The sequence below is a fragment of the Pipistrellus kuhlii genome, unplaced genomic scaffold (assembly GCF_014108245.1).
Source record: "Pipistrellus kuhlii isolate mPipKuh1 unplaced genomic scaffold, mPipKuh1.p scaffold_m20_p_13, whole genome shotgun sequence".
In the NCBI taxonomy this organism is placed as follows: domain Eukaryota; kingdom Metazoa; phylum Chordata; class Mammalia; order Chiroptera; family Vespertilionidae; genus Pipistrellus; species Pipistrellus kuhlii.
In genome coordinates, this window is record NW_023425438.1 from 47231567 (window position 1) to 47246229 (window position 14663).

Sequence of the window (14663 nt, forward strand, 5' to 3'; positions counted from 1 at the left end):
CATTGAACAAAAATTAATTGACTTTCAGAAATTAATTTACCATGAAGCATAGTTATAGATCCTTAAAAACGATGTTTCTTGCATCCCCGAAGTTCATATAAAATAAATTTTAAGATTTTTTTAAAAGGAATTATTAGACTACTAGGCACCTGTTGCAGAAATATTCCTGCAAGACTTCCAGCGGGCTTCCCTCCCACCACCCCACCTCTCCCGTTTCGGCAAGCAGGGCAGGCAGGACCCCGCCCCACCGTGCCCGAGGCCATATCCGCCACCATCTCCGCTGTTTCGCACACTGCCACCATGGCAGCATGCCTCACCCCACTGCGCCTGCCGCTGCCTGGGCCACTGCCTCCGAGACTGCACCGGATGCTGCCGCCTCTGGGGCCTTGCACCAACTGCACACCTCGCCCCACCCTGCAAGTGCTGCCAGTGCTTTCCCTCCAGCAGCCGCCTTGCTTTCCACTTTTCCTCCCTCTTCCTTCTAGGCCACATGTGTCAAACACAAGGCCCGCGGGCCAAATCCGTCCCGCCAGGCCTTGCAATGTGGCCCGCACCGCGCTGTCATCACTGCACTCCGCTGCGTTTCCATCACAATGACAGTTTATGACTGTTCAGTAAACCATTCGGCCCGCGATTTAGGCTGGATTTTAGATTTTGGCCCCTTCTCTGATTGAGTTCGACACCCCTATTCTAGGCTGTCTTCAGTCTTTACTCCTCCCTCTGCATATGCAAATTAACAACCATCTTTGTTGGGTTAGTTTGCATCTCGCTCTGATCGGCCGGTGAGCATAGCTGGTATAGCAGAGTGATGCTTAATTTGCATATTAGTCTATTATGTTAGATGAACAATTAGCACTTTTAAGTGTTATATATGTTAATTATTTCTTGGATATAAGTGGAATTTGCCATATGCTTTTTTTTTTCGTTTTTAATTTCAGAGAGGAAGGGAGAGGAAGAGACAGAAATACCAACAATGAGAGAGAATCACTGATCCGCTGCCTCCTGGCTGCGCCCTACCAAGGATCTGAGCCTGCAACCCCAGCATACACCCTGACTGGGAATTAAACTGGTGACTTCCTGGTTCATAGGTTGAAACTCAACCACTGAGCCACAACAGCTGGGTTCGTTCTCTCCCTCCCTCCCTCCCTCCCTCTCTCTCTCTCTCTCTCTCTCTCTCTCTCTCTCTCTCTCTCTCTCTCTCTCTCAAAAATAACCTCCATGTATCAATAGCTTGGTCGTGGTGTGGCCTCCCGCCATCTCCTCTGCAAATAAGCCCCCTGGCCTAGCGCCCCGTTCCCGCCACCATGATCACGCGCCAAGGTCTGCGAGGGTCTGCTGCCAGGTTTCCACCAGTCCACAAGCAAGAGCAAACCAGAATTATATGAATTGCTGAAGGGGGTTCTTTTGGAAGAGAAAGTAAATAAAGATAAAAACTATGATCAACAAATACATAACTATCAACAAGTGAATCTAAAAACCAAAAAAGTTTTTTAAAAAAATCTGATGAACAATATTAACTGTTGAATATAATACAATAGAATCAGAGGTATGGAAGGGAGTGAATTGACGATTCTCGGGGAAAAGGGGAGAGACTGAACATAAACTGTGCACCTATGGATGAGGACAATGATGGGTGGGGAAAGGGCAGAGGGTGGGGTGGGAACCTGGTGGAGGGGAGCAACGGGGGGGGGGGGGGGGGGGACGACGACACATATCTGTAATAATATGAACAATAAAGATTAAAAAGAGAGAGAGAGAGAGAGAGAGAGAGGGAAATAAAATAAAAAAATAAAAGGGGTAAAATGTGAACAAATTTATCTTTTATGACCCCAAAAAATAATAGCAATAAAAAGTTTCATACTTCGATATGAGAAAAAAGCAGAAATGATTATATCATGACTCAAATTAATAAGATTTTTATCTGAAACAGTGGATCTCGAATTTTAAAAAAGTATATTCATTGCCTACCTTCATATTCTACGTAGCATTTAACATACTGAATAGAACATTAAAAGTTAGAAAAGTTAAGGCTTTCATGGTTTTATTACACAAGTAAAAGTCCACAGACACCAGTTTAGTTTTGCCTACTTAAAAAAAAAAGTTTATTATCTTCTAAATCTCTTCTAATCTAGAAGTTTTCCCTCCAATATTTAATTTGTCAAAGAACTGGGTTGCTTACCTATAGAATTTTCCAGACTGGATTTTGTTCAAGATATAATTTAGCATGTGCCTGTCCTCTGTACTTCCTGTAAACTAGTGTTGGATGCAGACACTTGCTCAGGCTCAGGTTCTCCCTCTGGCAAAGCTTTAGGTGTATTGTGTTCTTTCATCAGGAGGCACATAATGTCTTGGTTGTCTTGTTTTTGCATGTTATCAATTGTGTTACCGTACAATGTCCATATTCATTACTTCATTCAAAGTCGCAAAAAGTAGTCTCTAATTCATTATTTTTCATTCATTTGACTATTTTTTTTAGTTAATCTTCATCCAAGGATATTTTTTCAATTAATTTTTAAAAAGAGTGGAAGGAAGAGCGGGAGGGGGAAGAGAGAGAGACATCACTTGGTTGCCCTGGGGACTGGGGCCACCTGCAGCCAGGGAACTAACCTACAACCCGGGTACATGCCCTTGACTGAGAATTAAACCCTCGACCTTTTGAAAACTAAGCCACACCAGCCGAGGCTATTATTTAATACTAGAAACCCGGTGCACAAAATTCATACATGGGGGTGGGGAGTGTTCCTTAGCCGACCCTGCACCCTCTCCAATCTGGGACCCCTCAAAGGATGTCCGACTGCCTGTTTAGGATTGGGCCTAAATGGGCAGTTGAACATCCCTTTCACAATCCAGGACTGCTGGCTCCCAACTACTCACCTGCCTGCCTTTCTGACTGCCCCTAACCGCTTCTGCCTGCCAGCCTAATCACCCCCTAACCACTCCCCTGCCAGCCTGATTGATACCTAACTGCCCTCCCTTTCAGGCTTGATGACCCCAACTGCCCTCCCTTGCAGACCTGGTCCCTCCCAACTGCCCTCCCTTCCTGGCCATCTTTGACCACATGGGGGCAGCCATCTTGTGTGTTGGAGTGATAGTCAATTTGCATATTACTCTTTTATTAGAGACCTAATGCACAATGTTTGCACAAGAGCAGGCCTTCCTTTCCCCAGCTGCTGGCACTAGCTTCCCTCTGGCACCTGGGAACCGGCTTCCCTCAGCCACCGGCAGATACCCAGGGCTCAGGCTTCCCTTGCAACCCCAGCTTCATCCAAGTCATCCAGAAGGACCCCTGGTCTAATTAGCATATTATGCTTTTATTATTATAGATATGATAAAAGGTTAATATGCAAAGAGACTGAACCATAGAACAATCGAACAACCCATCAACCAAACAGGTTGCTATGACATGCAATGACCATCAGGGGGCGTGTGTGGACCATGGAGGGCATCAGCTGCGGCGGGAATGGTGGAGCAGGTGAGTGGGGATACCAGACTAAGGAGGGGCACCTGTTGTTGTCATTAGGGTGAGCCTCTCGTGGTTACTGAAAATTCTTTGCTTCCATGCACTGCCATTCCACCTGGCACTAGCACCCTCTGCAGATGCTGGTCCCACTTGCACTTGTAGCCAGCGCCAGAGACACCACTCGCAACCATGCCAGAGCCAACCATGCTGGAGCCGGTCCCAAATGCTCAGTGTTGTCAGTGAGTGCGAGTGGCGGCTGCTGGCCCCGATCTCCCCTGAGGAATTCTCCACCTCCCCCTCCTCCTGAGGGGTGATCAGGGCAGCAGCTGCCACTCTCAACCACTGACAGCACCAGCCCCATTCACACCCACTGCTGGCACTGACCCCAATGGCTCCATGCCATCAACAGGTGCAAGTAGGGCTGGCACCGTCAGCATGAGGGAGCAGCAGCAGTGGCGGGAACAGGGCTGCCAGAAGATAGGAGGGAACTGGGGGCCATGGCAGGAGGGGCCGAGCAGGGCACAGAGGATGGGCCAGGCCCGCCCCTGTGCCCACCACAGCCTCATGGCCCACAGCTCCTTTCAAGGGGCACGTATTAGTACACTGGGCTCCTAGAATATAGATAAACATAATTTTTACCTATATAATAAATGATATTTATATTATAAAATAACATGATGCTGTTATTTAATACCACTAAGTTTGGAGTGAGACATCTATATCAAAAGAGTTGCTTATATCTGGAAGTGGGGTGCTGCTGCAACAAAACATAAAGCATGTGGTAATGACTTGGGAACCAAGGGGTAGAGTTGGAAGGGCCTTAAAGAGACTGTTAACAGAAGCCTGATGTCCTTCAGAGAGGCTGTTGGTGAGGGCTTAAAAGAAAACAGCTCTTGCCAGTTTGGCTCAGTGGATAGAGCGTCAGCCTGCAGACTGAAAGGTCCCAGGTTCGATTCCAGTCAAGGGCATATACCTTGATTTCAGGCACATCCCCAGTGGGAGGTGTGCAGGAGGCAGCTGATCAATGTTTCTCTCTCATCGATGTTTCTAACTCTCTATCCCTCTCCCTTCCGCTCTGTAAAAAAGCAATAAAATATGTTTGTTTGTTTTTTAAAAAGAAAAAAGAAAACAATACTTTTAGAAGCTGGGAGAAAAGGGATCCAATAGAAAATTAGATACAGCTATAGCTATACTTAATGAACTGATAGATTTAGCTAAAGAGTTCCAAGCAGAACATTCAACAAAATGCCAACTGGTTTCTTTTAGCAGAGTATGTCAAGGATGGAAATAAGATATAAAACAAAATTTTAAGCTTTCAAACAAAACTTAAAATATAAAGGAGCCGGGAGCGGGCCTAAGCTCCCTTTGTGGAAGCGCACTAACCAACAGGGGGCAGACACTCAATGCAGGAGCTGCGCACTGGTGGTCAGTGTGTATCACAGCGACTCATCATTCCGCTGTTAGGGTCAATTTGCATATTACACTTTTATTATATAGAACTAGAGGCCCCGTGCATGAAAATTCCCTCAGCCCAACCTGCCCCTTTCATAGTCCAGGAACCCTCAGGGGATATCCTACTGACACAGGGAGCAGGCATAAACTGCAGTCTGGCTTCCCTCTGTGGGAGGCAACCGGGCCAATAAGGGGAAGGCAACACCCCCATCACACCGATGCTGCTGCCATTGCTGGCCACCCAGCTGCCAGAGCCTCGGCCCAGCCCTCGCAGCAGCAGCTGCCATCCATGGCTTGCCTGAGCCTCAGCCCTTGCAAGGGCTGAGGCTCAAGCAGCCCCTGGGGCTTTGTCTGGAAGGACATCTGATCTAATTAGCATATTACCCTTTTATTAGTATAGATTACTGTATTATTTTTTTCCATAGTTACAACTGTACACCTACTTTTGCCTCTCTCTGTATATTGTGTGTTGGTTATAGGGGCAACAGATAACTTGTCCCTTTAGTTAACAGGTCTTTAGGCTGAACGGAAATTTGGTTAAGGGAGCTAGAATTGAACTCCTGGTCGAGGGGACAATTTACATATTAGCCTTTTATTATATATTATATGTCTCATGTGCAGAGGAATCTGATTTCAATGACAAGACCCTGATGCTATGATAGGATGAGATTTTGAAAGGTTTTGAGGAAGGTTGTTAATGTATTTGCAAATTATAAAGGGCAGACTATATTATCCAAAAATAAATGCAATAATATTTCCTGTATCCCATGCTCTTCCAGAATCCTGCCACTCCTCCATGAGTTCTATTACCCTTCCCTTGAACAAAGCCAGGACTTGGTTATTAATTTACTAACAGAAGACACTAAAAGTGCCACTGTGTGACTTCAAAGACTAGAACATAAAGGGGATACAGTTTCTGCCAGCTGTCTCTCATCACATTTGCTCTTGGAACCCAGCAACCAAACTGTGAGGAAGCCCAGACACACATACTGGATGAGTAGGTGCTCCAGCCAGCAGCCTCAGCTGAGATGTCAGCTGCAGCCGGTATCAACTGCCAGACACGAGAATGAGGAGGTGTGAGATTACTCCATCCCCAGCACCGCCTGACTACAACCTCATGAGGGCCACTGAGCCCAGCTGAGCCCAGGCAACCCCCAGAACTTAGACAAATAATGTTATTTTACTTAGTTAATGTAGCTATAGCTAATCAGAACACTATCTTTATAAATTCATGAATTGAAACACTTTTGGTGGATTTTAACAAATTGTAATTAGTGTCCTTTTAAAAACTTAAATTGTCCCATCTTTGGCCAATTAATGCCACTTCAATATATATTATCTTTTTATATTACAGGCCTGGTGCATGAATTTGTGCATGGGTGGGGTCCAACCAGCCTGGCCAGGGGAAGAGTACATGGGTGGTTGGCTGGCCTGCCTGCTGGTCGAAGGGACAATTTGCATATTAACCTTTTATTATATAGGATTATTATACAGGATATATATTGAGTGGACAGATTATGCTTTCAGAGATCATAATAATCTGGCCACTCAGTGTGTGTGTGTATATATATATAAAGAGAGAGAGAGAAAGAGAGAGAAAAGAGAGAATAAATGAATGTAAATGTGTTCAGTCTCTATACCTCAAGCCATCTGCAAATACCTAGTGGCAAGTTTTTTTTCCCCTGTGTGTAGTACAATTCACTTACAAAATCACCATTTTAACCTAGATACTGTGGCTCAGTTGGTTGAGAATGGCCCCATTAACCAAGAGGTCACCAGTTGAGCCCCAGCCAGTTGCTCAGTGGTGAAGAGTATTGGCCAGCAGACCAAAGGATTGCAGGTTCTATTCCAAGTCAAGACGGGTACTCAGTTGCAGGTTCAATTCCTGGCCCCAGTCTGGGTGCATTCAAGAGGCAACCAGTCAATGTGTCTCCCTCATCGAAGTCTATCTGTCTGTCTGTCTCTTTCTTCCCCTCCTTCTCTCTCCCTTCCACTCTCTCTCTAAAGATCAATGGAGCCAAAACCAGTTTGACTCAGTGGAGAGAGCGTTGGCCTGCGGAATGAAAGGTCCCAGGTTCGATTCCGGTCAAGGGCATGTACCTTGGTTGCAGGCACATCCCCAGTAAGGGGTGTGCAAGAGGCAGCTGGTCGATGATTCTCTCATCGATGTTTTTAACTCTCTATCCCTCTCTCTTCCTTTCTGTAAAAAAATCAATAAAATATATATATATTTTTTTAAAGAATTTTGACAAGTAGTTGTTCTCAAAGTTCACAAAAATAAAACAAGATTTAAATTGGGGTACAAAAATCAAAAGAGGCTTAAGAGACATCTGCTTAGGGATTAAAGTTCTGAGAATTGATGTAATCCCAAGTAATAACAAATAAAGAGATGGAATAAGTTATCACTACACACCTATTAGAATGACCAAAATCCTGAACACTGACACAACGAATGCTGGCAAGGAGGTGGAGCAACAAGAACTATCTTTCATGCCGAAACCAGTTTGGCTCAGTGGATAGAGCGTCGGCATGTACCTTGATTGTGGGCACATCCCCAGTAGGGGGTGTGCAGGAGGCAGCTGATCGATGTTTCTCTCTCATCAATGTTTCTATCTATCTCTCTCCCTTCCTCTGTGTAAAAAAATCAATAAGATATATATATATATAGATATATAGATATATATATATATATATATATATTATTTTATTTTTTTTTTTTACTCTCTTTCACTGCTCCTGGATGCAAAATGATATAGCAACTTTAGAAGATAGTTTGGAAGTTTCTTACAAAACTAAACACACCCTAACCATACAATCCAGCAATCACACTCCCTGGTATTTACCCAAAGGAACTGAAAACATGTCCACACAAAAACCTGCACAGGAATGTTTAGAGCAACTTTGTTTATAATTGACAAAACTTGGAAGCAACCATAATGTCCTTCAGTAGGTGAGAGGATAAACTGTGGTATATCCAGACAATGGAATATTGTTCAGCGCTAAAAATATACACGCTCTCAAGCCATGGAAAAACGTTAAATGCGTATTACTAAGTAAAAGAAGTCAATCTGAAAAGCCTATTCACTGTATGATTCCATCCAGCTGACATTCTGGAAAAGGCAAAACTATGGAATCAGTAAAAGGAACGATGGTTCCCTGTCCAGCCAGCATGGCTCAGTGGTTGAGCATCTATCTACCTATGAACCAGGAGATCACGGTTCAATTCCTGGTTAAGGCACATGCCCGGGTTTTTGGCTCAAATCCCAGTAAAGGGCATGCAGGAGATAGCCGATCAAAGGTTTTTTCTCATCGCTGATGTTTTTCTCTCTCTCCTCCCTTCCTCTCTGAAATCAATAAAAATATATTTTTTAAAAATCAGTGGTTCCCAGGGCAAAGGGCTTAGGGTCGGAGAGTGATAAATAGGTAGAGGGCAGGATTTTAGGAGGATGAAAATACAATCTATCATGCCACAATGATAGATAATGTCATCACATATTTGTTTAAACCCACAGAATATACACCAAAAGTAAACCCTAAGATAAACTATGGAGTTTGGGTGATTATGATAGGCCAATGTAGTTCATCAGGTGTAACGAATGTACCACTCTGGTAGAAGATGTTGATGATGGGGAGGGAGAGCGGATGTCTATGTGGAGACATAGGTTTATGGGAAATGTCTGTACTTTCCCCTCAATATTCCTGTGAACCTAAAACTATTCTAATAAATTAAATCTTAAGTAAAAAGACAGAGAAAGAACAAATGAACCTTGAGAGCATACTTAGAGGTACATGAAAACAGCACACTCAACAAAGGAAAAAACAAGGATGAGAGAGGGTAAGATGCGCCCAAAGATATTACATAGAAAAGCCAAGAATAAAAAGTTTGACAAAGCAACAGCATAAAATGCTACTGAGTGGTTGGGGAAATAGTAAGAGTAAACAAATAAATTTTATATAATTTGTTTTAAAAAAAATCTTGTAAGAGCAATTTTAGGAAGGTAAGAAGTCTTGGTTGCAAACCAGAAAAGTATTCACATTTTAATATGAAGTCTTAATCTGTTTTATTATCGTTTCCTAAATGGGAACCCCGTAAGTGGGAAACATTTTGAGGAAGGCAAGGGGGGGGGGGGGGGAAACCACGTAATTTTGGACTTCAGGACAGAGGGGACAGATCAGTGACAACCATGATGTAATCTGAGCACAGAATAAGGAAAAGTGTGCCAGGAAAGGAGGGCTCCAAAGACACATTTTTAACAATTCTGCCCTCAGAGGTAGCTCTACTTTCTTCATCCTCCAGCCCCTCCTGGGTACTATGTGAGGCAGGACTCCAAGGTGGCCCCCTTGATCTCTCGCTGTTAAGCCCAAGATTAGGATTGGCTGTGTGGCAAAGGGAATTTTTCAGATGCAACTCAGGTTACTAATCAGTTAACTGGAATTAATCTAAAGGGAGGTTTTACAGGTGGGCCTGGTCTACTAATAGAAACCCTTTAAATCGGGGTCTAGAGATCAAAAATGGAAGTTGATATTTTTGTAGTCAACGAGAGAAGCTCCTGATAGACTGCCAAATAGCAAACATCCATGTTATGAATTGTCTCTGAGGATCCAGCGGTAAGAAGCTTCAAACAGCCCGTAGGAGAGACTAGGTGGGAGCTAGCAAGAATACAGCGACTTCAGTCCTACAATTGCAAGGGACTAAATAAATTCTGCCAACAAACTGCATGAGCTTGAAAGAGAACCCTGAACTCCAAATGAGAACCACAGAAGAGCCAACACCTCGATTGTAACCTTGTGTGACACTGAGCAGAGAACCCCAAATCATCCGTGGCCAGAATCTAAGATAATCAATGGGTGTTGTTTTAAGCTGCTAAATTTGTGGTATTTGTAATGTAGCAATAGAAACTAATATACACACACCAAAAAAAGAAAGGAAAACTAATACAGACACTATTTTCCTATAGAAGTCAACGAGAGACGCTCCTGATAACCTGGAAGAGGCTGATTCTCCTACCCTAACAACGAATGGGGAGATAAGCAAACCTGGGGGGGGGGGGGGGAAAGTTTGGCTTCTAGGGATGTTTTCTATTACTGCTTGAACCACAGTACCTGTTTTTGCAATGCAACATTTTGCCAAAATGTCAATATTCTGAAAGTTTTGCTCAATGGAAATAGGTTTACTTTTTTATTTTATAAAGTTACTTTGATAATTATGACGAAATAGATCTAACTGGGTATCTAGGCTCCTCGGATGTCTGCCAGAGTAGTCCCAGCACCTGGGAGACTCAGAACCCCAGGCTAATCTCAGAAATGAGCACAAGGTCATGACTCCTGTCCTTCCTCAAGTACCAAGAGTTTGAACTCCATAAACTACCAATCTTTTCGTTTTTGTTTAGGCTTAAGAATAGTTCAGAGGTGGACCAAGATATCACTCAGGGACGAAAAAATAAGTCCCTCCCGAACAATCACAACCTTGACCCCGAAAACGCGGGCTCTTAGCAGTGCAAGCACCTCCTTATTTTAAAATGCAACAAGCCAAGGCTCTGCCTCCGCATTTCCTGCTGGGAACTGTAGTTCTCCCTCCTCGACCTTCAACCACTGGCAGCGCGAAATCATCCCTCGCACAACCGGCGACCCGGGCGCCAGGAGCCACGATTGGAGTGAATGGGGCAGCGCAGGGCTGATAGGACCATACGTCCCGAAGCCGAGCCTCCCGCCCAGAGCCCGCCTCCTCCCCGCCACCTTCTCTCTTCCACACCCCATCCGGCTCCAGCAATAACTCCCAAAGCATCCCTGCCCGGCGAACTGCCGAATTAACCGCCTGACAGGCCCGCCTGAGATTCCTGCGAGGAGGGCGGCCTTGAGACACGCCTCCGTCCCGGGGCCGAGGCAGCAGCGCAGAAACCTCCCCCATTTTCCGTTGTCTGCCCTTAGTTTCGTCACGCGCTCTCTCCCACACCCTCGCACCCCCGCGCTCACCTGGGCGGCGGAGGTCACGCCAGATAAATGACAGACCCGCAGCATCTCGGACGGGTGGACAGCGCGGCTAGGAGACGCTGGAGCTGCGGGAGCGGCGCGAGTAGGAGAGGCCGGCGTGCGTGCGTGTGTGTGCGTGCGTCCGCGCCGCCTCCCCGCGCCGGCGTGCCGGAGGGCACCGACGCCACCGCGCACGCGCAGCCTCCTTTCCCCTCCCCCGCCCCGGCAGCTCTAAGTGGGTGGGCCCTCCCTCGGCGGAAAAGACGGCTTCTTTTTCCGGGTCGCGCTTTAGGTTCCGGTCGGCACCCCGAGTCCGGGGTTACTAGGTGAACGGGAGGCTGGGAAGGGCATCTGAAACTCAGGCTTCGGTCCTCTCGGAAAACGAATGGGCGTGACTCCACGGAGAATTCAGTAAAGGAAGCTTCTCAGCCGTCTCTGTCCGATGGATGTTTCGTAGATAGGAGTCGACGTGGCCAAATCGGTGTTGTCGCCGAAACTGGTTTGGTTCAATGGATAGAGCGTTGGCTTGGGGACTGAAGGGTCCCAGGTTCGATTCCAGTCAAGGGCATGTACCTTGGTTGCAGGCATTTCCCCAGTGGGGGGTGTGCAAGAGGCAGCTGATGGATGACTCATCGATGTTTCTAACTATCTCTCTCCCTTCCTCTCTGGATAAAATATATATATATATTTTAAATCGGTGTTGTCTTGGCTGGAGGCATTGGTTTCGTTTGACAGTTCTGGAGGCTTCCTGGTTGCGGGAGGCTGGGGAAAGCACACTGGAGAGACCTTTGGGCATCATGTGTCGTTCACTTGACAACTGGCAGAGTGGGGGGGATCAGAACACAGATTCTTCGGGTTCACAGCTACTCCTTCCAGATTAAACAGAGCAAGTTTTTAGTATAGAATGTTAATTTGGCCACAACCTGTGGGATGGGTTGGGAAAATAAGGAGGTCAAAGTACACTTCACTGAGGCTATAATCAAGGTGTAACAAATATTGAACACAGTATTCAGTACTATTAGTACAATATCACAGGAACGAAATAATTGTACATTAATTGTGCTTGCAAAGTACTGTCAAGCCTTAAGTAGGTAATTTATTATAGCATGATGTTCTCCCTAGACGTATACAAGGTTACTAATTCCATATGGAAAATGGGAAAATAGATTTGAAAATTAACTATATAATACTTAATTTTTTATATATTCTATGTACTTTAGTAATTATACTCTCCATATCACCATCACCTAATGGCCTCCAGAACAGTCTATCTTACTTAGTAATTTTAACAAACTGGTTTCCCCACCCCATTTCTGCCCACTGTTGTCATGTTGGAAAATGCCACTGTAATGACTTTTTTACCATCTTGGCCATAAACCTCTCATGACCAATAAGCAATTTCAGTCTGCTCCAGCTATGAATGGCACATCCACACCTTAAGCCTGAACATCATTAGCAACTTTAGCTTCAAGGTCTCAAATTCCAAAATTATTTTCTGCTAGAGGCCCAGTGCATGAAATTCGTGTACTGATAAGGTCCCTAGTGCCTGCTGGTGGGGTACTCACTCCCCTGGCAGGCCCTGCCCCCCTGGTTGAACTTCCAGGCAATTTGCATCCTACTCTTTTATTATATAAGATTAGTTTCCTAACCTCTCATATAACAAAGTCCTTAATCCTCATTCTCCACTTGCAATTTATGATTTTGGGTTTTTTAAAATGCATTCTCCTAAAGTAACTCAAATTTAAATCACATTCCTGTTCAAAAACTGCAGTGATTCCCACTGCCAATTCGAAGCACCTTTATTAAATGTCTCAGTACTTTTCCAGTGTATGTAGTGTTTCTCAGCTCATAGTGACTGCTGTATGTATGAAATCAAGACAGTAGCAATAGCCCTTGCTGGTTTTGTTCAGTGGATAGAGCGTTAGCCTGCGAACTGAAGGGTTCCAGGTTCAATTCCGGTTAAGGGCATATACCTCAGTTGCAGGCTCCCTCCCCTGGTTGGGACTATTCGGCAGGCAATCAACAGATGTGTCCTCTCATTTCAGTGTTTCTCTCTGTCTCTGTCTCTCCCTTCCACACTCTCTAAAAATCAATGGAAAACATGTCCTTGAATGAGAATTTTTAAAAAATAAACTGTAAATACAGCAACAATAGCAGTCCAAGCTCATCACCCACTTAGATACCTAGAGAAACTGAAGGATAACCATCTCAATGGTTCTCAAAAGAGTGATCTGGGATCCCCAAGGGAGCCTTAGACTTTTTCAGAAAGATTTTCAGACCATTCCATAAAATGAAAATCAGCTTCATAATATTAAGATTATTTGCTGTTTTCATTATCTTGTAGAGTTATCCAGATAACGCAATAGATTGAATGCATTAGCAAATTTCAGAATCCATCTTTCTATTGATCCAGACATTAAAGAGATTTGCAAAAATTAATGCCACTCACTGCTCTTTTTCTAAATCTTGGAATAGTTAGTTTTCATTAAAAAATGTGTTAAAGTGTAATAGGGTTTTTTTATTGTTGTTTTAAAATAATGTGTAGTAGGCCGAATAGTTATCCCCAAATATGTCCCCACACTTTCCTAATCCCTGATCATCCAACCAGAAGCCTCTTTTCCTTAACTTTGAACTTCCCCTATGAGTCATTTATCTGCCTTATACTTGTCTCTTTATTAAAAGTGAACTCCCTGCCCCCCCCAACCAAAAAAAGTGAACTTGAGACCCATGTTTAACCCTTATCCTAATAGTGTAATATATTGTATGTGCATGGACTATCTTAGGCAACAAGAATGGGAGAGAGGTTAATTTTTTGTTTGTTTGTTTGAACGAACATTAGAAAAGACATACAATCACTGATTTTCAGGAATGAAATAAAGCACTGCTCAGGAACTGTAGAATTGTTCAGTAAGTTAAAATGCTGTTCTACCTAATGACAATCAGTGTAATTGATTAGAAAAAAAAATGTATGTGAGATATCCTTCGAATATTTACATTTATTTGATTGTAGTTGGCATTCAATTTTTAAAACTAATTTTAAATTCTTAAAAATAATTTTAAATAATATTGCTATTTCCTATCTCCCAGTTTTGTAAGGATAATAAGTTTTATTCTCTCAAACTTAATAAAATTATAAAAAAGATTGTTTCAAGTGTCATGTATTTTATTTTTTTTCATCTTTATTGCTGAAAGTATTACAGATGTCCCCCTATTCCTCCCCTTAACCTCATCTAGCCTGCACCTACTGCCCCCCTCTTCACCATCTGTTTCCATGGGTTATGCGGATATGCATATAAATTCTTTGGTTAATCCCTTCTTTACCCCCGCCCCCACCCCTGCCTTCCCTCTAAGATTCCACAGTCTGTTCCATCCTTCTATGTCTCTGGATCTATTTTATTCATCCAGTTTATTTTGTTCTTTTGATTCCACATATAAGTGCAATCATAGCAAATAATCATGTATTTTTTTTAATATTTTAAATTTATTTTTAAAGAAAGAGAGAGAAACATCGATTAGAGGGAAACATGGATCAGCTGCCTCCTTCACGCCTCCCAGAGGGAGGAAGAGGAGAGGGAGGCCGGTGACCTCCCACGCATGGGTCCACGCTCAACCACTGAACCACATCGGCTGGGCTATGTTCTGTATTTTAAATATATTTTTCAATCAAATGCTCAGTAATGCTTCGCCTACGATGAAGAACAGCCTGACAAGTACAAGACATTCAATAAAAGTTGATCTAGCCCTTTAATGTTTCTTCCCCCCCCCCCTTCCTTGACTCCAC

General features: G+C 43.9%; 1 protein-coding gene across 10 annotated transcripts in view; it reads right to left on the minus strand.

Annotated features, from left to right (window-relative positions):
* IMMT (inner membrane mitochondrial protein) overlaps positions 1-11064 on the minus strand; it is a 48540-nt gene extending 37476 nt beyond the window's left edge. For 4 of the 10 annotated variants that reach the window (XM_036435914.2, XM_036435919.2, XM_036435913.2 and 1 more), the window contains exon 1: positions 10886-11063. In XM_036435914.2, coding sequence (XP_036291807.1) covers positions 10886-10930 — 45 coding nt within the window. In that variant the 5' untranslated portion in view covers positions 10931-11063. Of the gene's footprint in view, positions 1-10885 lie in introns of all 10 variants that reach the window. The other 6 variants (XM_036435918.2, XM_036435917.2, XM_036435916.2 and 3 more) reach the window with 3 other exon arrangements.
* Positions 11065-14663: the final 3599 nt, after the last annotated feature.